The sequence below is a fragment of the Pleurodeles waltl genome, chromosome 2_1 (assembly GCF_031143425.1).
Source record: "Pleurodeles waltl isolate 20211129_DDA chromosome 2_1, aPleWal1.hap1.20221129, whole genome shotgun sequence".
Lineage (NCBI taxonomy): Eukaryota > Metazoa > Chordata > Amphibia > Caudata > Salamandridae > Pleurodeles > Pleurodeles waltl.
In genome coordinates, this window is record NC_090438.1 from 304,184,626 (window position 1) to 304,212,429 (window position 27,804).

At 47.8% G+C, this 27,804-nt stretch overlaps 1 protein-coding gene across 2 annotated transcripts in view; it reads right to left on the reverse strand.

Annotated features, from left to right (window-relative positions):
• Nucleotides 1-27,804, reverse strand: part of DOCK11 (dedicator of cytokinesis 11) — a 1,108,606-nt gene that overhangs the window by 846,537 nt on the left and 234,265 nt on the right. For both annotated transcript variants that reach the window (XM_069212535.1, XM_069212533.1), the window contains exon 7: nucleotides 12,593-12,727. In XM_069212535.1, coding sequence (XP_069068636.1) covers nucleotides 12,593-12,727 — 135 coding nt within the window. The remainder of the gene's footprint in view (nucleotides 1-12,592; nucleotides 12,728-27,804) is intronic.

Genomic DNA, 27,804 nt, shown 5'->3' on the forward strand with positions numbered 1-27,804 from the left:
GATTGGGGCACAAGATTTGATGGTGTACTTACTGGAGGGAAATGGACAAAGGAGGAGAAATTGTTTAGGTTAATTTACTTTTTGTTTCTCAGAATTTTTCTGAAAAGGTAGAAAAGGATATAGTGCTCCTAAAGATGCAAAATGTCCCAGCAGTTCATTATATAAATTACTTGGGAAAAAGCAGGTCAAATTTGTTATCAGAGTTAGCAGTGGAGTTTTGGAATTATTGCCTGGAGCACAAAATATCAGTGTAAGGAAATGCCTTCCTGTTGTCAGTTATGATTGAAAGTGTGCTGGGACCCTGCTAACCAGGCCCCAGAACCAGTGTTCTTTCCCCAAACTGTACCTTTGTTCACACAATTGGCACAACCCTGGCACACAGATAAGTACCTTGTAACTGGTACCCCAGACACCAAGGGCCCTGCTGCCAGGGAAGGTCTCTATGTGCTGCAGCATGTCTTATGCCACCCTGAGGACCCCTCACTCAGCACATGCACACTGCCTCACATCTTGTGTGTGCTGGTGGGGGGAAAATTACTATGTCGACATGGCACTCCCCTCAGAGTGCCATGCCCACCTCACACTGCCTGTGGCATAGGGAAGTCACCCCTCTAGCAGGCCTTACAGCCCTAAGGCAGGGTGCACTATACCACAGGTTAGGGCATATGTGCATGAGCACTATACCCCTACAGTGTCTAAGCAAAACCTTAAACACTGTAAGTGCAGGGTAGCCATAAGGAGTATATGGTCTGGGAGTTTGTCAAACACGAACTCCACAGGTCCATAATGGCTACACTGAAATCTGGGAAGTTTGGTATCAAACTTCTCAGCACAATAAATGCACACTGATGCCAGTGTGTGATTTATTGTAAAACGCACCCAGAGGGCATCTTAGAGATGCCCCCTGAATACCAGTCTGACTCCTAGTGCTAGGCCGACCAGTTTCCGCCAGCCTGCCACAAGCGAGAGAGCCTTTGTCACTCTGTGGCCAGGAACAAAACCTGTACTGGGTGGAGGTGCTTCTCACCTCCCCCTGCAGGAACTGTAACACCTGGCAGTGAGCCTCAAAGGCTCATGCCTTTTGTTACAGCACCCCAGGGCATCCCATCTACTAGAGATGCCCGCCCCTCCGGCCACCGCCCTCACTTTTGGGGGCAAGGCAGGAGAGGATAATGAGAAAAACAAAGAAGAGTCACCCACCAGTCAGGGCAGCCCCTAATGTGTCCTGAGCTGAGGTGACCCCTGCCTTTAGAAATCCTCCATCTTGAGTTTGGAGGATTCGTGTAGCCACCCTCCAGGACAGTAGCCATTGGCTACTGCCCTCCTGACCTATAAACACCCCTAAATTTAGTATTTAGGGGCGACCCTGAACCCAGGAAATCAGATTCCTGCAACCTACACAAAGAAGGACTGCTGACCTGAAAGCCCTGCAGGGTCGACGAAGACGACAACTGACTTTGCCCCAGCCCTACCGGGCTGTTTCCGACTCAAAGAACCTGCACATTGACGCATCCGACAGGGACCAGCGACCACTGAGGACTCAGAGGACTGCCCTGAAACCAAAGGACAAAGAAACTCCAGAGAACAGCAGCATTGTTCACCAACAGCAACATCTTTGCAACAAAGAAGCAACTTTTAAAGAACTCACTCTTCCGCTGGAAGTGTGAGACTTCACACTCTGCACCCGATGCCCCCGGCTCGACCTCCAGAGAACCAACACTGCAGGGAGGACTCCCAGGAGACTGTGACTTCATGAGTAACCTGAGAGGACCCCCTTGCATTCCCACAGCTCTCCCTGACCGCTAATGCCTGGTAACAAAGAACCCAACGCCTGGACCAAGCACTGCACCCATAGCCCCCAGGAACAAAAGGAACCAACCTCCAGTGCAGGAGTGACCAGCAGGTGGCCCTCTTCCTAGCCCAGTCGGTGGCTGGCCCGAGAAGCCCCCCTGTGCAATGTCTGCATAGCCTAATTGACCCCTGGGTCCCTCCATTGCTTTCTATAGGAAACCCGACACCAACTTTGCCCACTGCACCCGGCTGCCCCTGTGCCGCAGAGGGTGTGTTTTGTGTGCCTGTTTGTGTCCCCCCCAGTGCTCTACAAAACCCCCCTGGTCTGCTCCCCGAGGACACGGGTGCTTACCGCCAGCAGACCGGAACCGGAGCACCCCTGTTCTATATAGGCGCCAATGTGTTTTGGGCCCTCCTTTGACCTCTGCATCTGACTGGCCCGGTGTTGCTGGTGTGGTGACTTTGGGGTTGCCTTGAACCCCCTTGAACCCCAAATGATGGGCTGCCTATGCCCAGGAGACTGAACTTGTAAGTGCTTTACTGCAGAAACTTAACCATACTTACCTCCCCCAGGAACTGTTGATTTTTGCACAGTGTCCACTTTTAAAATAGCTTATTGCCATTTTACTCTATACTGTGTGTACTCCTGCTTTAATTCAAAGTTCCTTACTTACCTGTGTGGAGTACCTTGCATTTTATGTATTTACTTCAAATCTTGAATCTTGTGGTTCTAAAATAAATTAAGAAAATATATTTTCTATATAAAAATTATTGGCCTGGAGTTAAATTTTTGAGTGTGTGTTCCTCATTTATTGCCTGTGTGTGTACAACAAATGCTTAACACTACCCTCTGATAAGCCTACTGCGCGACCACTATCAACCTCTAAGGGGAACCCTTGGACTCTATGCACACTATCTCTCACTTTGAGATCGTTTATACAGAGCCGACTTCCTACAATTAGTGAGGGCCGAGCATTACCAGGTCATGAGAATGTGATAGCCGAAAGGAATTCATATGTGTTAAGGGGTTATAGTGATTGGAAACTGAATGTTTTGGTATTGAACAGATTAGAGGAGATGTTAGGACCCAGATGGGTGGACCTGTTTGTGTCTTGTTTATTAACCCAGCTTCCTTCTTTTTTTAGTTGGAAACCAGATCCAAAGTCAGGGGCTGTGGATGATTTTCTTTGGAATTGAAGTGAGATACAACTTTGTGCTCTTCCCCATTTTAATGATCCAGAGGGTTTTAAGGTTGGTCCAAAAAAGAAACGTGTTTTCACTTGTTGACTCCATTTTGGGTAGGGCAGGTTTTCGGATTTATTGGAGTTGGTAACAAAGAAGCCTTTGTTTATTATGGCTTTTCCAGGTTTGCAGATGGGTGTAGACAAATGTGAACATACTTTGGTGGTAACAGGGGTGTTGAACCTTCTTGTTTGGAAGATATCAGGGAATCTTCAGAATTTACTAGACTTTCAGAACGGGCTCTAAGATTACCTGATGAGTAATGGGCACCAGGGTCTAAAAAGTGTGAACGGAATGCCTAGGTTCATTGGTATATGGAAAGGAATTTGGATGCCCTAGGCATCTGCAATTGAGATAGTAAGGAAAATGTCACTTACCCAGTGTACATCTGTTCGTGGCATTAGTCGCTGCAGATTCACATGCTGTGCATAGTCCGCCGTCTGGTGTTGGGTCGGAGTGTTACAAGTTGTTTTTCTTCGAAGAAGTCTTTTCGAGTCACGAGACCGAGGGACTCCTCCCACTTCGGTTCCATTGTGCATGGGCGTCGACTCCATCTTAGATTGTTTTCCCCGCAGAGGGTGAGGTAGGAGTTGTGTATGCTAATAATAGTGCCCATGCAATGGAATAAATACGTATGTACAAAATGAAGGTTTAATGTAATATATTTACAAATGTACAAATGTTCAAGATCTACTTCTAAACGGCTACAGGCTCCCGGGGAGGAGGGTGGGCGCATGTGAATCTGCAGCGACTAATGCCACAAACAGATGTACACTGGGTAAGTGACATTTTCCGTTCGGTGGCATGTGTAGCTGCAGATACACATGCTGTGCATAGACTAGTAAGCAGTTATCTCCCCAAAAGCGGTGGTTCAGCCTGTAGGAGTTGAAGTAGTTTGAAATAAAGTTCTTAGTACGGCTTGACCTACTGTGGCCTGTTGTGCAGATAACACATCTACAGTACACAGTAGTGTCTAGTAAATGTATGAGGCGTAGACCATGTTGCTGCCTTACATATTTCGGTCATTGGAATATTTCCTAGAAAGGCCATAGTAGCACCTTTCTTTCTGGTTGAGTGTGCCTTTGGTGTAATAGGCAGTTCTCTCTTTGCTTTAAGATAGCAGGTTTGGATGCACTTTACTATCCATCTGGCGATACCTTGTTTTGAAATTGGATTTCCTGTATGAGGTTTTTGGAAGGCAATAAATAGTTGTTTTGTCTTCCTAATGTCTTTTGTCCTGTCAATGTAGTACATTAGTGCTCTTTTGATGTCTAATGTATGTAGTGCTCTTTCAGCTATTGAATCTGGCTGTGGGAAGAACACTGGTAATTCCACTGTTTGGTTTAAGTGGAACGGTGAGATAACCTTTGGTAAGAATTTTGGATTTGTTCTTAGAACGACCTTATTTTTGTGTATTTGAATAAATGGTTCTTGTATGGTAAACGCCTGTATTTCACTTACTCTTCTTAGAGATGTGATGGCAATGAGAAATGCAACTTTCCACGTCAAGTATTGCATTTCACAAGAATGCATGGGTTCGAAAGGTGGACCCATGAGCCTTGTCAAGACAATGTTGAGGTTCCATGAAGGAACAGGTGGTGACCTTGGTGGTATAATTCTCTTTAGGCCCTCCATAAACGCTTTAATGACAGGTATTCTAAATAGGGAAGTTGAATGAGTAATCTGCAGGTAAGCAGATATTGCTGCGAGATGTATTTTTATGGAAGAGAAAGCTAGATTTGATTTTTGTAAATGTAGTAAATATCCTACTACATCTTTTGGAGATGCATGCAATGGTTGGACTTGATTATTATGGCAGTAACAAACAAATCTTTTCCATTTACTTGCATAGCAGTGTCTAGTGGATGGTCTTCTAGCTTGTTTTATGACCTCCATACACTCTTGTGTGAGGTTTAAGTGTCCAAATTCTAGGATTTCAGGAGCCAAATTGCTAGATTCAGCGATGCTGGGTTTGGATGTCTGATCTGTTGTTTGTGTTGTGTTAACAGATCTGGCCTGTTGGGTAGTTTGACATGAGGTACTACTGACAGGTCTAGTAGTGTGGTATACCAAGGTTGTCTTGCCCATGTTGGTGCTATTAGTATGAGTTTGAGTTTGTTTTGACTCAATCTGTTTACTAGATATGGAAGGGGAGGGAGAGGGGGAAAAGCGTACGCAAATATCCCTGACCAATTCATCCATAGAGCATTGCCTTGAGATTGCCGGTGTGGGTACCTGGATGCGAAGTTTTTGCATTTTGCGTTTTCTTTTGTTGCAAATAGATCTATTTGAGGTGTTCCCCAAATTTGGAAGTAAGTGTTCAGGATTTGGGGGTGAATTTCCCATTCGTGGACCTGTTGGTGATCCCGAGAGAGATTGTCTGCTAGCTGGTTCTGGATCCCTGGAATAAACTGTGCTATTAGGCGAATGTGGTTGTGAATTGCCCAATGCCATATTTTTTGTGTTAGGAGACACAACTGTGTTGAGTGTGTTCCCCCCTGTTTGTTTAAATAATACATTGTCGTCATGTTGTCTGTTTTGACAAGAATGTATTTGTGGGTTATCATTGGTTGGAATGCTTTCAACGCTAGAAATACTGCTAACAATTCTAGGTGATTTATATGAAACTTTCTTTGATGTACGTCCCATTGTCCTTGGATGCTGTGTTGATTGAGGTGTGCTCCCCACCCTGTCATGGAAGCATCTGTTGTTATCACGTATTGTGGCACTGGGTCTTGGAAAGGCCGCCCTTTGTTTAAATTTGTACTGTTCCACCATAGAAGCGAGATGTATGTTTGGCGGTCTATCAACACCAGATCTAGAAGTTGACCCTGTGCATGTGACCATTGTGATGCTAGGCACTGTTGTAAGGGCCGCATGTGCAATCTTGCGTTTGGGACAATGGCTATGCATGAGGACATCATGCCTAGGAGTTTTAATACCATCTTTGCGTGTATCTTTTGTGTTGGATACAGAGCTTGTATTACCTTGTGAACATTTTGAACCCTTTGTGGACTTGGAGTGGCTATCCCTTTTGTTGTGTTGATTGTCGCTCCTAAGTATTGCTGTGTTTGACACGGCAAAAGGTTTGACTTTGCATAGTTGATGGAGAAACCCAGTTTGTAAAGGGTTTGTATAACATAATTTGTGTGGTGTGAACACTTTGTTAGCGAGTTGGTTTTGATTAACCAATCGTCTAGGTACGGGAACACGTGTATTTGCTGCCTCCTGATATGTGCAGCTACTACTGCTAGACATTTTGTAAAGACTCTTGGTGCTGTTGTTATTCCGAATGGCAACACTTTGAATTGGTAATGTATTCCTTTGAATACGAACCTTAGGTATTTCCTGTGCGAGGGATGTATCGGTATATGGAAATACGCGTCTTTTAGATCTAACGTTGTCATGTAGTCTTGCTGTTTCAGTAGTGGTATTACGTCTTGTAACGTGACCATGTGAAAGTGGTCTGATTTGATGTAGGTGTTTAGTGTTCTGAGATCTAATATTGGTCTCAGACTTTTGTCCTTTTTCGGTATTAGAAAGTACAGTGAGTAAACTCCTGTGTTCTTTTGTGTTTTTGGTACTAATTCTATTGCGTCTTTTTGCAGTAATGCTTGAACTTCTAGTCCTAGAAGGTCTATATGCTGTTTTGACATATTGTGTGTTTTCGGTGGGACGTTTGGAGGGAGTTGGAGAAATTCTATGCAATAACCATGTTGGATAATTGCTAAGACCCAAGTGTCTGTTGTTATTTCCTCCCATGATCTGTGGAACTGGCTTAGTCTTCCCCCCACTGGTGTTGTGTGAAGGGGTTGTGTGACCTGTGAGTCACTGTTTATTTTGAGGGGTTTTGGGACCTTGAAACTTTCCCCGGTTTCTTGGGAATTGGCCCCCTCTGTATTGGCCTCGAAAGCCACCCCTTTGATATTGTCCCTGGTAGGTAGGTGGTCTTGTTTGTGAGGTGCTGGCTTCTGTGGCTTGCCCTCGAAACCCTCCTCTGAAAGATGTTTTGCGAAATGTGCCAAATGTGCCTCTGCCCTGCGGGGAATAGAGTGCGCCCATGGCTTTGGCTGTGTCAGTGTCCTTCTTTAATTTTTCAATTGCAGTGTCCACTTCTGGGCCAAACAGTTGCTGTTCATTGAACGGCATATTGAGCACTGCCTGTTGTATCTCAGGTTTGAAGCCAGATGTGCGCAGCCATGCGTGCCTCCTTATTGTCACAGCAGTATTTATTGTTCTTGCAGCTGTATCTGCTGCATCCATAGAAGAACGTGTTTGGTTGTTGGAGATATTTTGCCCCTCTTCAACCACTTGTTTCGCTCGTTTCTGGAATTCTTTAGGGAGGTGCTCGATGAGATGCTGCATCTCGTCCCAATGGGCCCTGTCGTATCGCGCTAGGAGTGCTTGCGAGTTGGCGATGCGCCACTGATTTGCAGCTTGTGCTGCAACCCTTTTCCCAGCTGCATCAAACTTGCGGCTCTCCTTGTCCGGAGGTGGTGCGTCGCCTGATGTCTGCGAGTTGGCTCTTTTACGAGCTGCTCCTACGACTACTGAATCTGGTGTCAGTTGTGATGTAATAAAAGCAGGGTCTGTGGGCGGTGCCTTGTATTTTTTCTCCACCCTTGGAGTTATTGCTCTGCTTTTAACAGGCTCCTTGAAAATCTGTTTAGCGTGCCTTAGCATTCCCGGGAGCATGGGAAGGCTTTGATAATGGCTGTGGGTGGAGGACAGGGTGTTAAAGAGGAAGTCATCCTCAATAGGCTCCGAATGTAGAGATACATTATGAAATTCGGCTGCCCTAGCTATCACCTGTGCATATGCTGTACTGTCCTCAGGTGGTGAGGGTTTAGTTGGGTACGACTCTGGACTATTGTCTGATACTGGAGCATCATAGAGGTCCCATGCTGCCTGATCATCCTGTTTCATGGTGGTATGAGCTGGTGATTGTGGTGGAGTCTGTGCCGGTGATAAATGAGTTGACTGTGGTGGAGAGGGTGGTGGAGTTACCCTCTTTACCACCTTTGCTTGTGGTGGCTTGTCTTGTTGCTGGAAGTCAAGTTTCCTTGTCCTTCTGATTGGGGGAAGAGTGCTGATTTTCCCTGTACCCCTTTGGATAAAGATCCGCTTTTGCGTGTGATCTACCTCTGTAGTTTGTAATTCCTCCTCAAATCTGTGTCTTTTTAGTTGGGAGGACAGTGATTGTTCCTCTGAGTAGGAACTGGTTTTTGGTTCGGTTGCCGGGTGTTTTGGCACCGAAACCGTGTCTTTAGTTGTTTTCGGCTCCGACGAGATCTTTCTCTTTTTCGGTGTCTTGGCCTCTCGGTGCCGACCATCTTCAGTGCCGCTATCTCTGTGCCGAGCAGCTTCGGTGCCGCTGTCTCTGTGTCGAGTAGCTTCGGTGCCACTATCTCGGTGTCGAGCCTTTTCTGCACCACTCTCTCGGTCCCGAGAGTGTTGCGTGCCTGTGTCTCGACCTGAGTCGGACGACTTCGGCACCAGCTCGCCCTTTTTCGGTGCCGATGGACGGTCACCTAATTTATGGGTTATGCCATGGCCTGTTGGCAGTGGCGTCCCCTGGGCTTTGTCTGTTTTTTCGTGTGATCTTTCTTTCGACGTCTTACTCACGGTTGGTTGCTCGTCGACGTCGAATTCTTCGGAATCCGATTCGCGGATGGAGAAAGTTTCTTCTTCTTCCTCCTCCTCGAACCCTTGTTGTCCTGTCGGCGTGGAAGCCATCTGCAACCTCCTGGCTCTTCGGTCCCTGAGCGTTTTTCTCGACCGAAACGCGCGACAGGCCTCACACGACTCTTCCTTGTGCTCGGGGGACAGGCACAAGTTACAGACCAAATGTTGGTCTGTATAAGGATATTTACTGTGGCATTTAGGACAGAATCGGAACGGGTCCGTTCCATCAGTCTCGATGTTGCACGCGGTCGGGCCGACCAGGCCCCGATGGGGGATCGAAAATACCCCGAAGGGTTACCGGAGCTCTTTAAGGCTCGGTGTCGATTTGCCCTAACTATCCCGATACCGAACGAAACAATACCGACAAATTTTCCGTTGATTCTGACTAACTTTCCGACCCGAAACACGGAGCGAAAAGGAACACGTCCGAACCCGATGGCGGAAAAAAAACAATCTAAGATGGAGTCGACGCCCATGCGCAATGGAACCGAAGTGGGAGGAGTCCCTCGGTCTCGTGACTCGAAAAGACTTCTTCGAAGAAAAACAACTTGTAACACTCCGACCCAACACCAGACGGCGGACTATGCACAGCATGTGTATCTGCAGCTACACATGCCACCGAACCATTTTTATCTCTGCTTTATGTGAAAGGTTTATGTTATATGACTAATTGCAATAGGACAACCGTAGCCATCAGCTATAAAACAGTGAATGACAAGTCTATTGGCAGAACTTCTACGATCTGCCGAGTGGTGAAAGTAATAAGATTACAATGACCTCCTAAGGCAAAGTATGATTATCTTTGGGATGTGAATATGGTTTTGAAATGCTTTGAGCATCGACTAGGTTTTAACATTTGCAACTTTGCTATGTTTGGTGTCTTTTAGAAGGGTGAGATATTCATGCTCACACAGGTGGTGCTGTTCGTTTGTTTACAGATTTAACAAAGGACAAAGAAAATATATTCATCTACTTTTTTTGGTAGCCTCTAGTCTTAGCACAAAATGCAAATTCTCCAATAGCATTGATGAGAGAATCTGGATTTAATTAAAGACAAGGAGGCCACCGAGGCTGCAGGAAACTGTGGCATACCTTGCCGCCTGGTCATCACCACAGGCCCCCAGAGGAGACAAACAGAGTGATGCTGCGCAGGAAGCCCACAGCCTATGCTAGCATGGCTGCCTGGATCTCACAAGTGACACTCAAAGCTGTGAGGGCAGACCAGACAAGAAGAGAAATTTAAAAAAGAATTTGAAGTAGCGAGGAAGGCTCTGGTATTACTTGCTGTTACTGCTAATTCTGCTGAGTCTGTGACTGACCAAGAAGATGATATGATCCCTAGCGGAGTCAGGGCTTCAAGGCATTAGACTCAGAGACGTTTTAAAGTATTGACAAAAAGGGCCTTGGCCCAGGGACCCAGCCTTTCAGGAGGCCTCCTGATAGAGCAAGCTCTGTTCTCCAGAGAGCCTTGCCTGATGAACTTAAATAATTCTTAAACAGATTGTTTTCAATACCCTTTTCTTTTAATTTATTTTCAATGTGAGTGATGCATGGGGGTTTATTACACACATTTTGCAGAGACGTTTGTTTTTCAGCACCATTCAACAGCCATACAAAGTTGACTGGCGGAAAGTGAGGTTGTAATTGGCCAGGTAGCACTGAGTTCAGCGCAGCCCTGGTTGAGTACAACTCTAGCCATCATCTACCCATCAGGGACCGTGTTCCCGTGGGGACAGCAGTATCCGTCTGCCAGGGTTGTAATGTGGCAGTCGGACCGCCACAGTTGCAGTGGTGCAACCATCACCACAAGGCTCGTGGTCCTAGAGCCGCCAGCCTCGTGCTCATTAGCAGGTCAAACATATGTTTCTTGATAACACTAGTTATTCCTCCTAAATGTTTGCATGCCTCCCATAGTGCATGGCACACCATACAATAGTGGCAATCTAGCCTACTGCTTTCTCTTGATGACCACCCCACCACCTCTGAAGAGGGGGTTCAGGTTGTGGACCCTGACCATGAAGAATGTTGGTTAGTTACCTAGCAAGTGGAGCAGCCTCTTTGAGCCAGGCATCTTCCAGTCAGAGACTTAAGAAATATAAACTGTAGGATGGAGAATGAACCAGATGAAAGGTAATATCTCAGATAACATAGCTAATTAGTACACACTAATAGATCTGTGAAATTCTGAGACACAGATAAGTTATGGGAAGCAGGTGGAAAGAGTGCAAGAGCCCTCTTCCTCCTGCAGTCTGCGCTTGGCCCCTCTGACATTGTCCAACATCTTTTGTTACTCTACTCAGGAGTATCTGTAGCTTCAGCATTCTAATAATGGACATCCTAAGGATTAAAGAGGCCCTCGACCCCTGTTCAGAAGAGCTTTGTATTTAGGATCCAAATTCAGCTCGTTCACTCCCTCTTTGGCCAGGTCACTGAGTGCACACTGGATCAAATTCTGAATGTGTTCACATCCAATGTTCCAGTATAGTTATGTGTGTTTTCAAGGTTACAATTAGGGCTCCTGGTTTTATAGCATCTATTTTTTTAACACTTCTGTCTGTATTTGTCAATATTTATTTGTTGGTGATTTTTTCTGTTTACCCATATTTATTTTGTTTTTTTTGCAAAACTGAAGCTGAAATGAGTGTATTTCCACATTAATTTAACCGATAAATGTACACTCTCACTTGAAGTCCTGAAAGGTTTCACTGATGTGCGCATCCACAGATAACTAATGAACACACGTGTATTTGTGAGAACACACATTTTAATACCAACCATGTGCAGTTCTACTGCCGTTTAAGCCTCATTCCCGAAGTTCTAGCCACATGTAATAAAGAAATGATGTAGCCACTCAGCTGTAATAATTTATTGCAGTTAAGTTCTGATGTCTTTTTAGGCCTCCTGCCTGTCAATACGCACATTTTTAAATAACTGACAGCATTTAGAAGCACTCAAATACAACCTCATTTCCATATTCATCCATATTTAAAAATAAATACAGACAAAAAAATAAATATTTTTCTTTCTGTTTAACTGTGAAAATCAGTAAAAACAGAAATCAGGGAGCCTTAATCTTAATTATAATACAGAAGCAGCTTACTAAGTCATATATGAGAAATGGGAGGGGGTCAAAAAGATTATTTGGGAGGACTTTACGCCATGGGAAGGCTGGTGGAAAGTCAGTGAAGGAGGCCACTGGCCCATGCCGCTCCTCTGTCCAGCACCATCGGAATGCGCACTATCTGCTTTGCGGACAGTGCGCATTCCAAGGGTGCTGGAGTGCTAAGATATTGGCCTCAGCTCCTTTAAGGGATCCGAGACCAATACCATAGCACTGTTCCCACCGGGCACCCCAGCGGTAATACCTATATGCCCGTTGGGAACACTGCAATACGCTTGGGTGGGGACATAACCGCAATTGCAGTGGCATCCTCCTTGTGGCTTTGGCGGTCCATGGTGGGACTGCCAAAGTCTTATTGAGGCCCTTGATTATTTTCCCTTTCATAATTCCCCCTCCTTGAGGGTTGCTTCTTTCTGATGGTTAACACTTTGATGCCTAAGGGCATAAAGTGCTCTACAAAATACAAATTAAAAACAGGTTCAATCCCTGTAGATGTAAGTTTGTGCAGGTATCAGAATGAATTCCAAATAGTGTGATAATTATCACACCATCAGTGTTCACCTCCGACAGTTTTTTGCCAAGGGAAAAAAGGGGAGAAAAGAACTACCAATTTAAAATATCATGCCTCATTTTCAAGTGAAAAACATGGACCAGGGGTTATTCATCGTGCCTGGTAAATACCTCACATCAGGTTTATGGTATTTCCTGAGTGCAGTAAATACATCACCTTTTTGACCACCTTGCCACCCATACCTGGATTACATCAATGCAAGAATCCAGGAATATACAGCCTTTGGATTCCTTTGAATTCTTCTCATCCTTGTAGGAGTTGAGAATGTAAGACCCATCTGGGAGTTGTGTGAGGTAAAAGTATCTCCTTCTGAACACCTGTAAAAATGAGGGATGAATAGTCACGCATTGCTGTATGTGCATCAGTATGAGTTTTCTATAAACAGAATGGAACTGTAATACCAGCATAATGATAACATAATGATATAAGAACCAACAGAATTCCTCACTTCCGTAGGAAAAAATAGATTTGTTTAACAGATCTTTAGTATTCAATCCCCAGAAAAATAATCACAAATATTTTGGTAACATCTAATAATAAATTTCAATACTACCCAATCTTTGAAAATGGCTGCGTAAAAAGTCATGAGATTAATTTGAGGGCATAACAATTCTAACAATTTCAGTGCAATTTCTACATAACTTGGTGGGAGTCCCTAAAAATTTGAAATGCATTTGCAATGAAAATGCTGACAAAAGTATTAATGTCTTAAAGGTATGCCCTCAATAAAGTTTTCCATTGAACTGTGCATGTGATCCCTTGAATCACAACCAGTCTTTCTATGAATTTTGCACTATCCCAAGAGATTTGTGAGACATGCATAAAGGGTGATAGTACCATTTTGATTTAACCATGTACTTGACATTGTCTGTGTTACTGAGGAGACAAAAGCATACTTTAGGGAAATAGTGTAACACTAATTGAGATCTAACAACGAGTAACAGTGAAAAATAAAATAAGAGAAACTTCTTTAAAAAAGGTACTTTGCATTTTTATGTTGGGCAACAGTACAACAAACAGCTGCATTTTACACCTTTTGCAATATATGAAATTTTTATCCCAAGAAAATAAGATAAAATGCTTCAAATACGTATGTTAATTTGTTTCTGAAAGAGAAAGAATTCTAATTATATTTTAAAGAGTTCTAAAGAGATTTCAACTTTTTTTATACCTGTTAAAATCATTACATTTATGAAATAATAACAAAAGGTGACTAAATACATTTATAAGTACTTTACTGCGTTAAACAGGTAAAGGTAATTGAACAAAAATCGTCATTTTGTGATTTTGCGATTTAACAAACCTTACATTTCACTCAATTAATCTTTGTAATGTAAGATACATATATCTCTAGTTGCCACATTGGTAGATCTTACTATATGTACTCTGAAAACACAATTCTTTCTGCAAGTAATATTCTTCCTCCATAAAAAAAGACATTGGCCATTATAAATGGTGACTACATTCACCACCAAAATCTGCTCCAATCTGCAGGTCATGAGTTTGAATCCTAGCATTTGTGACACACTGTTCCAAAGTCGACAGATTGGGCAATAGTAATATCTGGTATTTACACCACTTAGTAATGGGAGCAGTGTCAAAGGAAGCACCATATAAAAACAAGCTAATATTATTATTAAATTCAGGTGATCTCTATTTTGCAATCTTGGACTAAGCATCACATATCACCTCAGATTAAAGCTTGAATCCTTCAATGGTACTCTGAGGCCATTTTCAATATGAACCCCCAGTGGACATCTACAATGACCTGAAGATACCAATAATGACCTGAAGATACCAATAACTGAAATTAAGAAATTAAAATGCCATCTCAAGCTGAATCTAGTACACTTGCATCAGCTCAAAACAATGAAAAGAAGAAATAGATGTATTGTGGTACTGTGTGTGGATCAGTTCTTTACACAACAATTGTTTGAAATGGCTTTAAATGCACAGAATACAATGCATAGATAGAATCTGCATGAGCGTTACTTTGTGACAAGAAACTGCCCCTGCAACCTAGCTGTAGTATCCTGGAGTCTCGCTAATGCTTTCAGCACAATTGTAGCAGCAGTGACCAAGGTACATTCTCTAAGTCTTCCCTAAGGATGGCCGGTAGTGAGAGTCTTCATTGGATGCTGTCAAGGGGACATCCTGTAGTGATGGGAGATTGTAAAAATAATCCTAAATGTAGATTAGTTGCTATCACTAGTTCATGGGCTTTCCTTTAAAAAATTCTTTGTTATCATTGGTAAATGCTTTACATGTGTTCCTCCTGGGAGCAGCTTTGTTACCGCCTTGGCCATGGACCCTGTTACATGGATAATTACATGTTTGCTGATATGTTTGACTCCGAACTAACTTCTTTTTCCTTTTTGTCTCACCTTCCCGCTCGTGCTCATGGAAATCATGGCACTTTGAATCGGCTCGCTTATGTCATTCGTTTTTCATTTCATTTTCAATTTATATGGCAAGAAAAGTCCAGTTAGGAATTTACAACTTCAATAGCTCTAACTAGAGCAAACGTGAGACCCATTGCATTGCAAATGCCTGTTTTAAATTCTGAGCATAATCTTTTATTTCTGTCGATATGCATGTAGATCTTCTTGCATTTCCCCCTTAAATTCCCTTCTGCTTCTATGACAACCTAGGAAACAGTAGATAAGCAGCAGGAGAACAAAGGCTTGGAGGGGGATCTGGTGGAATGTTATAGGAAAAACCAAGTCTTGAGGTAATTGTTAGAAATGGGGTTTTTGGTTGGCAGTCAGGTTGCCCTCTGTCCAAGCAAGAACCCTCACTCTAGTCAGGGTAAGTCACACACAATCCAAAATCAGCCTGTGCTCACCCTCCGGTAGCTCGGCACGAGCAGTCAGGCTTAACTTAGAAGGCAATGTGTAAAGCATTTGTGCAATAAATCATACAACACCATAGCATAACACCACAAAAATACACCAAACAGTATTTAGAAAAATATATAATATTTATCTGGGTATCTTCAGGTCAAAACGATCAAAGTTGCAATACGAATTTGTAAAGATATCACTGAAAAGTGATAGAAAGGGTCTTAAGTCTTTAGGAAGTAAACACAGTCTCTTTTAAACACAAAGTACCTGGTTTCTGGTGGAAAATCTCCTCAGAGGGCCACAGGAGAAGAGGTGCGTGGAAAACTGGTGTGTGCGTTGATTTCTCCTCAGCACACACGGACTTGCGTCGTTATTTTCCACGCGGGGAGTCGGGCGTTGTTTTCCGGCGCGCGGACAGTCTCTTACTGTGGTTTGCGGGGAGTACCAGATGTCCCGGGTCTGTGCGTGGATTTTCCTGCTTGTGTTCCGGCTGCGCGTCGTTCTGCGGGGCTGGGCGTCGAAGTTTCGATCTCACGGCAGTCGTCGCGTCGATTTCTCCTGCGGAGTCGGGCGGCGTTGTCCTTGCGAGGCCGTGCGTCAAAGTTTTGATCTCACGGCAGGCGTCGCGTCGATTTCTCCTGCGGAGTCGGGCGGCGTTGTCCTTGCGAGGCCGTGCGTCAAAGTTTTGATCTCACGGCAGGCGTCACGTTGATTTCTCCTGCGGAGTCGGGCGGCGTTGTCCTTGCGAGGCCGTGCGTCAAAGTTTTGATCTCACGGCAGGCGTCGCGTCGATTTCTCCCGGGGAGTCGGGCGGCGTTGTCCTTGCGAGGCCGTGCGTCAAAGTTTCGGTCGTCCCGAAGACGTCGCGTCGATCAGCGTCAGTGTGCAGCGTTTTTCTTGCCGCGGAACAAGCTGTGCGTCGAAAAGTTCGGCGCACGGAGCGTCCAAGAGGAAGAGAGAAGTCTTTTTGGTCCTGAGACTTCAGGGAACAGGAGGCAAGCTCTATCCAAGCCCTTGGAGAGCACTTTTACAGCCAGACAAGAGTTCAGCAAGGCAGCAGGCCAACAGCAAGGCAGCAGTCCTTTGTAAAAAAGCAGACAGGTGAGTCCTTTGAGCAGCCAGGCAGTTCTTCTTGGCAGGATGTAGTTTCTGGTTCAGGTTTCTTCTCCAGCAAGTGTCTGATGAGGTAGGGCAGAGGCCCTGTTTTATACTAAGTTGTGCCTTTGAAGTGGGGGTGACTTCAAAGAGTCTCTAAGAAATGCACCAAGCCCCCTTTCAGTTCAATCCTGTCTGCCAGAGTCCCAGTAGGGGGTGTGGCAGTCCTTTGTGTGAGGGCAGGCCCTCCACCCTCCCAGCCCAGGAAGACCCATTCAAAATGCAGATGTATGCAAGTGAGGCTGAGTACCCTGTGTTTGGGGTGTGTCTGAGTGAATGCACAAGGAGCTGTCAACTAAACCTAGCCAGACGTGGATTGAAGGGCACAACAAGATTTTAGTGCAAAGAAATGCTCACTTTCTAAAAGTGGCATTTCTAGAATAGTAATATTAAATCCGACTTCACCAGTCAGCAGGATTTTATATTACCATTCTGGCCATTCTAAATATGACCTTCCTGCTCCTTTCAGATCAGCAGCTGCCACTTCAACAATGTATGAGAGCAGCCCCAATGTTAGCCTATGAAGGGAGCAGGCCTCACAGTAGTGTGAAAACGAATTTAGGAGTTTTACACTACCAGGACATATAACCACACAAGTACATGTCCTGCCTTTTACCCACACAGCACCCTGCTCTAGGGGTTACTTAGGGCACACATTAGGGGTGACTTATGTATAGAAAAAGGGGAGTTCTAGGCTTGGCAAATACCTTTAAATGCCAAGTCGAAGTGGCAGTGAAACTGCACACACAGGCCTTGCAATGGCAGGCCTGAGACAAGGTTAAGGGGCGACTGAGGTGGGTGGCACAACCAGTGCTGCAGGCCCACTAGTAGCATATAATCTACCTGCCCTAGGCACAGGTAGTGCACTCTACCAGGGACTTACAAGTAAATTAAATAGTCAATCATGGATAAACCAATCAGTAGTACAATTTACACAGAGAGCATATGCACTTCAGCACTGGTTAGCAGTGGTAAAGTGCCCAGAGGTCAAAAGCCAACAACAACAGATCAGAAAAAATAGGAGGAAGGAGGCAAAAAGTTTGGGGATGTCCCTGTCAAAAAGCCAGGTCCACCATGACCCCCTACCAGCCTAAAGCCAGGGGAGAACAATCACTAGCCTGATGTACTTCCCTGTTTGAGGCGACAGAACAAGGACCCAGGCCCACAACAGCAGGGGCATGCTCCAGTTCTTCGCCTTCCTGACTCCAACTGGATCACTCTGTCCATACTCTCAGGGCCCACTAAGCCAACCCATGGGGAACCTTTCTCCTTACCTGCGGATCCCATCTGTGCAGCACCTAACCTTACTTTGCTCACAGATGTATCCCAGGAGCAGGATAGTACCACCATGACCAACACAGTGGTGTTGCCCACTCTACCCCCGGGGTGTGACACTTGTCCCCTCCCCAGGGATAACTCTGTCCACCCGGACAGCAAGCCACAGTGATTACTGACAGCTGGCAGGGATGGGAGCCAGGCCCCAAGCCTCTCAAAGCTCTCCAACCACTGTGGCTGTGGAGAGTGGGGGGGCGGTAGCCCCAGGTGCTGGGCACCCTTTAACCACTCTCCATTCCACCAGGTCAGGGATGACAGCCTGAACCTGGTCCTCCCCTCTGGGGCTCTGTACCCTCCCTCCTGGAGCGGTACCCCCAGAGTCCAACATGGTCAGGGTGCTTACAGAAGTCGCCCTGTACCATTCCTCCACCAGTGCAGGGCTGTTAACCTGCAACTGGCCCTCCAACCTGGGGTCTGTACCTTCAGGTTGGACTAGGGCCCGGGGTGAGGCTTCCCTCCCCCTGCCCTCCCTTCTGGGGTCCAGCACCCTCCAACTAGGAGTGGCCTCCTCAGAAGACAACATGGTAGGGGCACTGTTATCAGTAGCTCCTCCCTCCAGGTCCGGGGGGACACCCTGAACCTGGTCTTCCAGCCCAGGGTCTGTACCCTCAGACTGGATCACTGCCTGGCAAACCAGGACTTTCTGGGGGGCACACCTACCCCCCACCAGGTCAGAGTTTAACCTCTGCACCTGACCATTCAACTCAGAGTCACCACCCTGAAGTTGAACAATTGCCTGGCACGCCAGGACTTCCAGGAGGGCACACTGACCCTCCACCAGGTCAGAGTTTAACCTCTGAACTTGGCCATTCAACTCAGAGTCACCACCCTGAAGTTGAACAATTGCCTGGCACTCCAGGACTTCCTGGGAGGCACACCTACCTCCCACCAGGTAGGAGGTTAACCTCTGAACCTGGTTCTCCAACCCAGGGTCACCACCCTGAGGTTGAACAATTGCCTGGCACGCCAGGACTTTCTGGGGGGCACACCTACCCCCCACCAGGTCAGAGTTTAACCTCTGAACCCGGTTATCCAACCCAGAGTCAGCACCCTAAGGTTGGACAACTGCCTGGTACACCAGGGCTTCCAGGGAGGCACACCTACCTCCCACCAGGTCAGAGTTTAACCCCTGAGCCTGGTGCCCCAACCCAGGGTCACCACCCTGAGGTTGGGCAATTGCCTGGCACGCCAGGACTTTCTGGGGGGCACACCTACCCCCCACCAGGTCAGAGTTTAACCTCTGAGCCTGGTGCCCCAACCCAGGGTCACCACCCTGAGGTTGGGCAATTGCCTGGCACGCCAGGACTTTCTGGGGGGCACACCTACCCCCCACCAGGTCAGAGTTTAACCTCTGAACCTGGTCATCCAACCCAGAGTCACCACCCTGAGGTTGAACAATTGCCTGGCACGCCAGGACTTTCTGGGGGGCACACCTACCCCCCACCAGGTCAGAGTTTAACCTCTGAACCCGGTTATCCAACCCAGAGTCAGCACCCTGAGGTTGAACCATTGCCTGGCAGGCCAGGACTTCCAGGGAGGCACACCTACCTCCCACCAGGTCAGAGTTTAACCTCTGAGCCTGGTTCCCTAACCCAGGGTCACCACCCTGAGGTTGGGCAATTGCCTGGCACGCCAGGACTTCCAGGGAGGCACACCTACCTCCCACCAGGTCAGAGTTTAACCTCTGAGCCTGGTTCCCTAACCCAGGGTCACCACCCTGAGGTTGGGCAATTGCCTGGCACGCCAGGACTTTCTGGGGGGCACACCTACCCCCCACCAGGTCAGAGTTTAACCTCTGAACTTGGCCATTCAACTCAGAGTCACCACCCTGAAGTTGAACAATTGCCTGGCACTCCAGGACTTCCTGGGAGGCACACCTACCTCCCACCAGGTCGGAGGTTAACCTCTGAACCTGGTTCTCCAACCCAGGGTCACCACCCTGAGGTTGAACAATTGCCTGGCACGCCAGGACTTTCTGGGGGGCACACCTACCCCCCACCAGGTCAGAGTTTAACCTCTGAACCCGGTTATCCAACCCAGAGTCAGCACCCTGAGGTTGGACAACTGCCTGGTACACCAGGGCTTCCAGGGAGGCACACCTACCTCCCACCAGGTCAGAGTTTAACCCCTGAGCCTGGTGCCCCAACCCAGGGTCACCACCCTGAGGTTGGGCAATTGCCTGGCACGCCAGGACTTTCTGGGGGGCACACCTACCCCCCACCAGGTCAGAGTTTAACCTCTGAGCCTGGTGCTCCAACCCAGGGTCACCACCCTGAGGTTGGGCAATTGCCTGGCACGCCAGGACTTTCTGGGGGGCACACCTACCCCCCACCAGGTCAGAGTTTAACCTCTGAACCCGGTTATCCAACCCAGAGTCAGCACCCTGAGGTTGAACCATTGCCTGGCAGGCCAGGACTTCCAGGGAGGCACACCTACCTCCCACCAGGTCAGAGTTTAACCTCTGAGCCTGGTTCCCTAACCCAGGGTCACCACCCTGAGGTTGGGCAATTGCCTGGCACGCCAGGACTTTCTGGGGGGCACACCTACCCCCCACCAGGTCAGAGTTTAACCTCTGAACCCGGTTATCCAACCCAGAGTCAGCACCCTAAGGTTGGACAACTGCCTGGTACACCAGGGCTTCCAGGGAGGCACACCTACCTCCCACCAGGTCAGAGTTTAACCCCTGAGCCTGGTGCCCCAACCCAGGGTCACCACCCTGAGGTTGGGCAATTGCCTGGCACGCCAGGACTTTCTGGGGGGCACACCTACCCCCCACCAGGTCAGAGTTTAACCTCTGAGCCTGGTGCCCCAACCCAGGGTCACCACCCTGAGGTTGGGCAATTGCCTGGCACGCCAGGACTTTCTGGGGGGCACACCTACCCCCCACCAGGTCAGAGTTTAACCTCTGAACCTGGTCATCCAACCCAGAGTCACCACCCTGAGGTTGAACAATTGCCTGGCACGCCAAGACTTTCTGGGGGGCACACCTACCCCCCACCAGGTCAGAGTTTAACCTCTGAACCCGGTTATCCAACCCAGAGTCAGCACCCTGAGGTTGAACCATTGCCTGGCAGGCCAGGACTTCCAGGGAGGCACACCTACCTCCCACCAGGTCAGAGTTTAACCTCTGAGCCTGGTTCCCTAACCCAGGGTCACCACCCTGAGGTTGGGCAATTGCCTGGCACGCCAGGACTTCCAGGGAGGCACACCTACCTCCCACCAGGTCAGAGTTTAACCTCTGAGCCTGGTTCCCTAACCCAGGGTCACCACCCTGAGGTTGGGCAATTGCCTGGCACGCCAGGACTTTCTGGGGGGCACACCTACCCCCCACCAGGTCAGAGTTTAACCTCTGAACTTGGCCATTCAACTCAGAGTCACCACCCTGAAGTTGAACAATTGCCTGGCACTCCAGGACTTCCTGGGAGGCACACCTACCTCCCACCAGGTCGGAGGTTAACCTCTGAACCTGGTTCTCCAACCCAGGGTCACCACCCTGAGGTTGAACAATTGCCTGGCACGCCAGGACTTTCTGGGGGGCACACCTACCCCCCACCAGGTCAGAGTTTAACCTCTGAACCCGGTTATCCAACCCAGAGTCAGCACCCTGAGGTTGGACAACTGCCTGGTACACCAGGGCTTCCAGGGAGGCACACCTACCTCCCACCAGGTCAGAGTTTAACCCCTGAGCCTGGTGCCCCAACCCAGGGTCACCACCCTGAGGTTGGGCAATTGCCTGGCACGCCAGGACTTTCTGGGGGGCACACCTACCCCCCACCAGGTCAGAGTTTAACCTCTGAGCCTGGTGCTCCAACCCAGGGTCACCACCCTGAGGTTGGGCAATTGCCTGGCACGCCAGGACTTTCTGGGGGGCACACCTACCCCCCACCAGGTCAGAGTTTAACCTCTGAACCCGGTTATCCAACCCAGAGTCAGCACCCTGAGGTTGAACCATTGCCTGGCAGGCCAGGACTTCCAGGGAGGCACACCTACCTCCCACCAGGTCAGAGTTTAACCTCTGAGCCTGGTTCCCTAACCCAGGGTCACCACCCTGAGGTTGGGCAATTGCCTGGCACGCCAGGACTTTCTGGGGGGCACACCTACCCCCCACCAGGTCAGAGTTTAACCTCTGAACCTGGTCATCCAACCCAGAGTCAACACCCTGAGGTTGGACAATTGCCTGGCACAGCAGGACTTCTTGGGAGGCACATCTACCTCCCACCAGGTCAGAGCTTAACCTCTGAACCTGGGTATCCAACCCAGAGTCACCACCCTGAGGTTGAATCTTTGCCTGGCATGCCAGGACTTCCTGGGGGGCACTCTCACCCCCCGCAAGGGACACACCGTCCCCAAGGGCCACACAAGAGTCTGGTTGGCGCAGGTCTCCAGACCTCTGCCCATCCGGCAGAGTCTGGGTTTCCCCCAAACCAGAAACGGTTTCACCTGGGTCATTCCTGGGGGGCTCTGCTCTCAGAGCTGTCCCCTGACTCTCAAGGTCCTCCACTGGGGTCTGCAACCCCCTCTCAACCCTATGTCTGGACTTCTGCACCCCCCCACTAGGAGGGGTACTGCCAGACACCAGAACTGTTGGGATGCTGGCTACAGTCACCCCCCCAAGTTCTTCTGATACTGCGGGGCTTCTCTCAAAAGGTGGCCCTACGGTACAGGCTAGGCATCCCTCCTGGTGTTCCCTCATGGAACCCTCTAGGACCTGGGACCTACCTGGGACACTACAATCCTTTCCCACCTCACTCGGTTGGGAACCACCTAGACCACTCCCTTCAGGAGCACCCCCAAATGCCTCTTCAGACTCTCTGGTACTCATCCCGAAGTCTGCCTCCATTGTAAGTTCCCTGGGGTCAGAGAACTCACACTCCACCTGGTGTTGGCGTAGCTCTGGAAAATAAGGACCAGACATATGCTCTCCAGCAATTACATCACTCTGCCCTTCACATGTATTAACCACAGTACCCTTCACCCAACCACCCGGTAACTCAACCTTGGAAAAGCACTCTACTTCACCCTCCTGAGACTGGTGAGACAGTATCTGTCTGTCCCTGACACTCAACCCATACTCTTCTGGGATGTCTCTACACTCTATATCCAGGACGTCCACCAGGGGGGAACCCTTTTCTCTGTCACTCTCTGCTAGAGTCAGTAAAGTGTCCCTCCCCCCAGTAGGAATATGACTCCCTGTGCCAGTTCCCCAATCCTTCTCAGGGACCCTGTGCATAACGGGAACTACCTCATACCCTTGAACCGCCTGGGGTGTGTCAACTCCCTTCTTCAAGTTGGGCACCACATCTCTGGGCTTGTGCCCTTCTTCAGCAGTACTAGATGCAAGATTTTTGCTGCCACCATCTGAACTGGACTCAGCCCTTCCGGCCTCCAGTTTCAGCTCTTTACAGCTCAGCTCTTGAGCTGCAATCTTTTCTTCTTCCAGGGCTAAGAGTCTTTTTGCCTCAACCTCTGCAAGATACTCCTCTAATTGTTGCTCCTGTCGCCTTTGACCTCGGAGCCATTCATCTATTTCTGGGTCACTGTCCAACTCTGAGTAGTCTTCCTCCTCATGTGAGCAGTCTTCTTCCTCCTGTGCGTAGTCCTCCTCCTCATCTGAGGGGTACTTAGTCATTTGGTTTCTTGCTGCCTCTCTCTCTGCCCATCTTTCCTCCCCCCAGACTATGTAGTGATGGAGCATCTCCACCTTAGTAGATCTCCTTGCTACAGGAAGGCCCCATTTTCAGCAAAGCTTCCTTAGGTCAGCCTTAGTGAGCTGGTCAGTACGAACAAAGAATGAGTAGGTACACAATCCCATTCTGATAAGATCTTCTCAGCAAAAACCCAAATTCAAAGTCCAAAATATCAATAGTATATCCAGGAGGACATCAGAGAATCCAAAGCCAAAAAAAGATGAAAAATCAAGTTGACCTTCAACTGTGGGTAGGTAGTGAAATACTTAGCTACTGTATGTCACTGCACAAACACAAGTCCTATCCCACCGCTGCCACCAATGTTAGAAATGGGGTTTTTGGTTGGCAGTCAGGTTGCCCTCTGTCCAAGCAAGAACCCTCACTCTAGTCAGGGTAAGTCACACACAATCCAAAATCAGCCTGTGCTCACCCTCCGGTAGCTTGGCACGAGCAGTCAGGCTTAACTTAGAAGGCAATGTGTAAAGCATTTGTGCAATAAATCATACAACACCATAGCATAACACCACAAAAATACACCACACAGTATTTAGAAAAATATATAATATTTATCTGGGTATCTTCAGGTCAAAACTATCAAAGTTGCAATACGAATTTGTAAAGATATCACTGAAAAGTGATAGAAAGGGTCTTTTGTCTTTAGGAAGTAAACAAAGTCTCTTTTAAACACAAAGTACCTGGTTTCTGGTGGAAAATCTCCTCAGAGGGCCACAGGAGAAGAGGTGCGTGGAAAACTGGTGTGTGCGTTGATTTCTCCTCAGCACACACGGACTTGCGTCGTTATTTTCAACGCGGGGAGTCGGGCGTCGTTTTCCGGCGCGCGGACAGTCTCTTACTGTGGTTTGCATGGGAGTACCAGATGTCCCAGGTCTGTGCGTGGATTTTCCTGCTTGTGTTCCGGCTGCGCGTTGTTCTGCGGGGCTGCGCGTTGAAGTTTCGATCTCACGGCAGGCGTTGCGTCGATTTCTCCTGCGGAGTCGGGCGGCGTTGTCCTTGCGAGCCCGTGCGTCAACGTTTTGATCTCATGGCAGGTGTCGCGTCGATTTCTCCTGCGGAGTCGGCGGCGTTGTCCTTGCGAGGCCGTGCGTCAAAGTTTTGATCTCACAGCAGGCGTCGCATCGATTTCTCCTGCGGAGTCGGGCGGTGTTGTCCTTGCGAGGCCGTGCGTCAAAGTTTTGATCTCACGGCAGGCGTCGCGTTGATTTCTCCCGGGGAGTCGGGCGGCGTTGTCCTTGCGAGGCCGTGCATCAAAGTTTCGGTCGTCCCGAAGACGTCGCGTCGATCAGCGTCGGTGTGCGGCGTTTTTCTTGCCGCGGAACAAGCTGTGCGTCGAAAAGTTCACCGCACGGAGCGTCCAAGAGGAAGAGAGAAGTCTTTTTGGTCCTGAGACTTCAGGGAACAGGAGGCAAGCTCTATCCAAGCCCTTGGAGAGCACTTTTACAGCCAAACAAGAGTTCAGCAAGGCAGCAGGCCAACAGCAAGGCAGCAGTCCTTTGTAGAAAAGCAGATAGGTGAGTCCTTTGAGCAGCCAGGCAGTTCTTCTTGGCAGGATGTAGTTTCTGGTTCAGGTTTCTTCTCCAGCAAGTGTCTGATGAGGTAGGGCAGAGGCCCTGTTTTATACTAAGTTGTGCCTTTGAAGTGGGGGTGACTTCAAAGAGTCTCTAAGAAATGCACCAAGCCCCCTTTCAGTTCAATCCTGTCTGCCAGAGTCCCAGTAGGGGGTGTGGCAGTCCTTTGTGTGAGGGCAAGCCCTCCACCCTCCCAGCCCAGGAAGACCCATTCAAAATGCAGATGTATGCAAGTGAGGCTGAGTACCCTGTGTCTGGGGTGTGTCTGAGTGAATGCACAAGGAGCTGTCAACTAAACCTAGCCAGACGTGGATTGAAGGGCACAACAAGATTTTAGTGCAAAGAAATGCTCACTTTCTAAAAGCGGCATTTCTAGAATAGTAATATTAAATCCGACTTCACCAGTCAGCAGGATTTTATATTACCATTCTGGCCATACTAAATATGACCTTCCTGCTCCTTTTAGATCAGCAGCTGCCACTTCAACAATGTATGAGAGCAGCCCCAATGTTAGCCTATGAAGGGAGCAGGCCTCACAGTAGTGTGAAAACGAATTTAGGAGTTTTACACTACCAGGACATATAACCACACAAGTACATGTCCTGCCTTTTACCCACACAGCACCCTGCTCTAGGGGTTACCTAGGGCACACATTAGGGGTGACTTATGTATAGAAAAATGGGAGTTCTAGGCTTGGCAAATACCTTTAAATGCCAAGTCGAAGTGGCAGTGAAACTGCACACACAGGCCTTGCAATGGCAGGCCTGAGACAAGGTTAAGGGGCTACTGAGGTGGGTGGCACAACCAGTGCTGCAGGCCCACTAGTAGCATTTAATCTACCTGCCCTAGGCACAGGTAGTGCACTCTACCAGGGACTTACAAGTAAATTAAATAGTCAATCATGGATAAACCAATCAGTAGTACAATTTACACAGAGAGCATATGCACTTCAGCACTGGTTAGCAGTGGTAAAGTGCCCAGAGGTCAAAAGCCAACAACAACAGGTCAGAAAAAATAGGAGGAAGGAGGCAAAAAGTTTGGGGATGTCCCTGTCAAAAAGCCAGGTCCAACAGTAATGAAGAGTACTGGTCTGTAATGACAACATTATCATTGACCAGCAAACTCAACCGTACCTCTGCAGACATTAAAGTAAATACAGGTACTTCTTCATGAGTCCCAGGACAGGCAGGGATTACATGACTCAGATTGTGTCAATCAGAGCCCTTTACAATTTATGTCCTGGGGTTTAACCTTACTAGTGAGCCCAAAGCACCAAGGACACCCCCTTAGCACTTAGCTCTAAGCTTAGTAAAGTCAAGAGTGCAAAGCTCACTCAGGTAGGTGGTATGGGCTAAGAGACTCAAAACTGAATAAATCACCCAATCAGCCAGTACAAGTCTATAATTCAAAATCAAGCCAGTAGGTATTCATGAAAATATACTCCACTCCACTCACAACACGCTTAAAACAAAAATGCACATATGACTACAGATGGTATCAACGTCATACTGGAGAAACAGATAACTTTCATCAAGAACTGGGAAAATCCACTGAGGCAAACTTCTCAGTACCCTGTGCAACATTCCATAACCAGTCTGTAGGCCTTCCATGTAAGGACTGGAACCTAGCTAGTTCTGAGAAAGGCTGGCTTGGTGGTAGGCCAGTATTTAAATATATTTTTCCTTCCCATTAATTAGTACTTTATCATCCCCCACTCCGGGGTTCTCCACAGTTTATACAGTAGCTCTGCATTGGCCGGTTCCTTTTTTGGCGGTGTCAGCAGAGCAGAGCTACTCACCTTAGCACGTTCAGCACTGACCATGGATCGCGAGGAACATACTGACTGGTGTGAGAGTGGATCCTTCAGCACCAGCACGGTCAGGTAAGAGGACGCAGTGCCAGATCAAAGAGAGAGGGCTGCTTTGAAGTTGTGTTCACAGCTCAAGCCCTCCACCCTCCCAGCCCAGGAAGACCCATTCAAAATGCAGATGTATGCAAGTGAGGCTGAGTACCCTGTGTTTGGGGTGTGTCTGAGTGAATGCACAAGGAGCTGTCAACTAAACCTAGCCAGACGTGGATTGAAGGGCACAACAAGATTTTAGTGCAAAGAAATGCTCACTTTCTAAAAGCGGCATTTCTAGAATACTAATATTAAATCCGACTTCACCAGTCAGCAGGATTTTATATTACCATTCTGGCCATACTAAATATGACCTTCCTGCTCCTTTTAGATCAGCAGCTGCCACTTCAACAATGTATGAGAGCAGCCCCAATGTTAGCCTATGAAGGGAGCAGGCCTCACAGTAGTGTGAAAACGAATTTAGGAGTTTTACACTACCAGGACATATAACCACACAAGTACATGTCCTGCCTTTTACCCACACAGCACCCTGCTCTAGGGGTTACCTAGGGCACACATTAGGGGTGACTTATGTATAGAAAAATGGGAGTTCTAGGCTTGGCAAATACCTTTAAATGCCAAGTCGAAGTGGCAGTGAAACTGCACACACAGGCCTTGCAATGGCAGGCCTGAGACAAGGTTAAGGGGCTACTGAGGTGGGTGGCACAACCAGTGCTGCAGGCCCACTAGTAGCATTTAATCTACCTGCCCTAGGCACAGGTAGTGCACTCTACCAGGGACTTACAAGTAAATTAAATAGTCAATCATGGATAAACCAATCAGTAGTACAATTTACACAGAGAGCATATGCACTTCAGCACTGGTTAGCAGTGGTAAAGTGCCCAGAGGTCAAAAGCCAACAACAACAGGTCAGAAAAAATAGGAGGA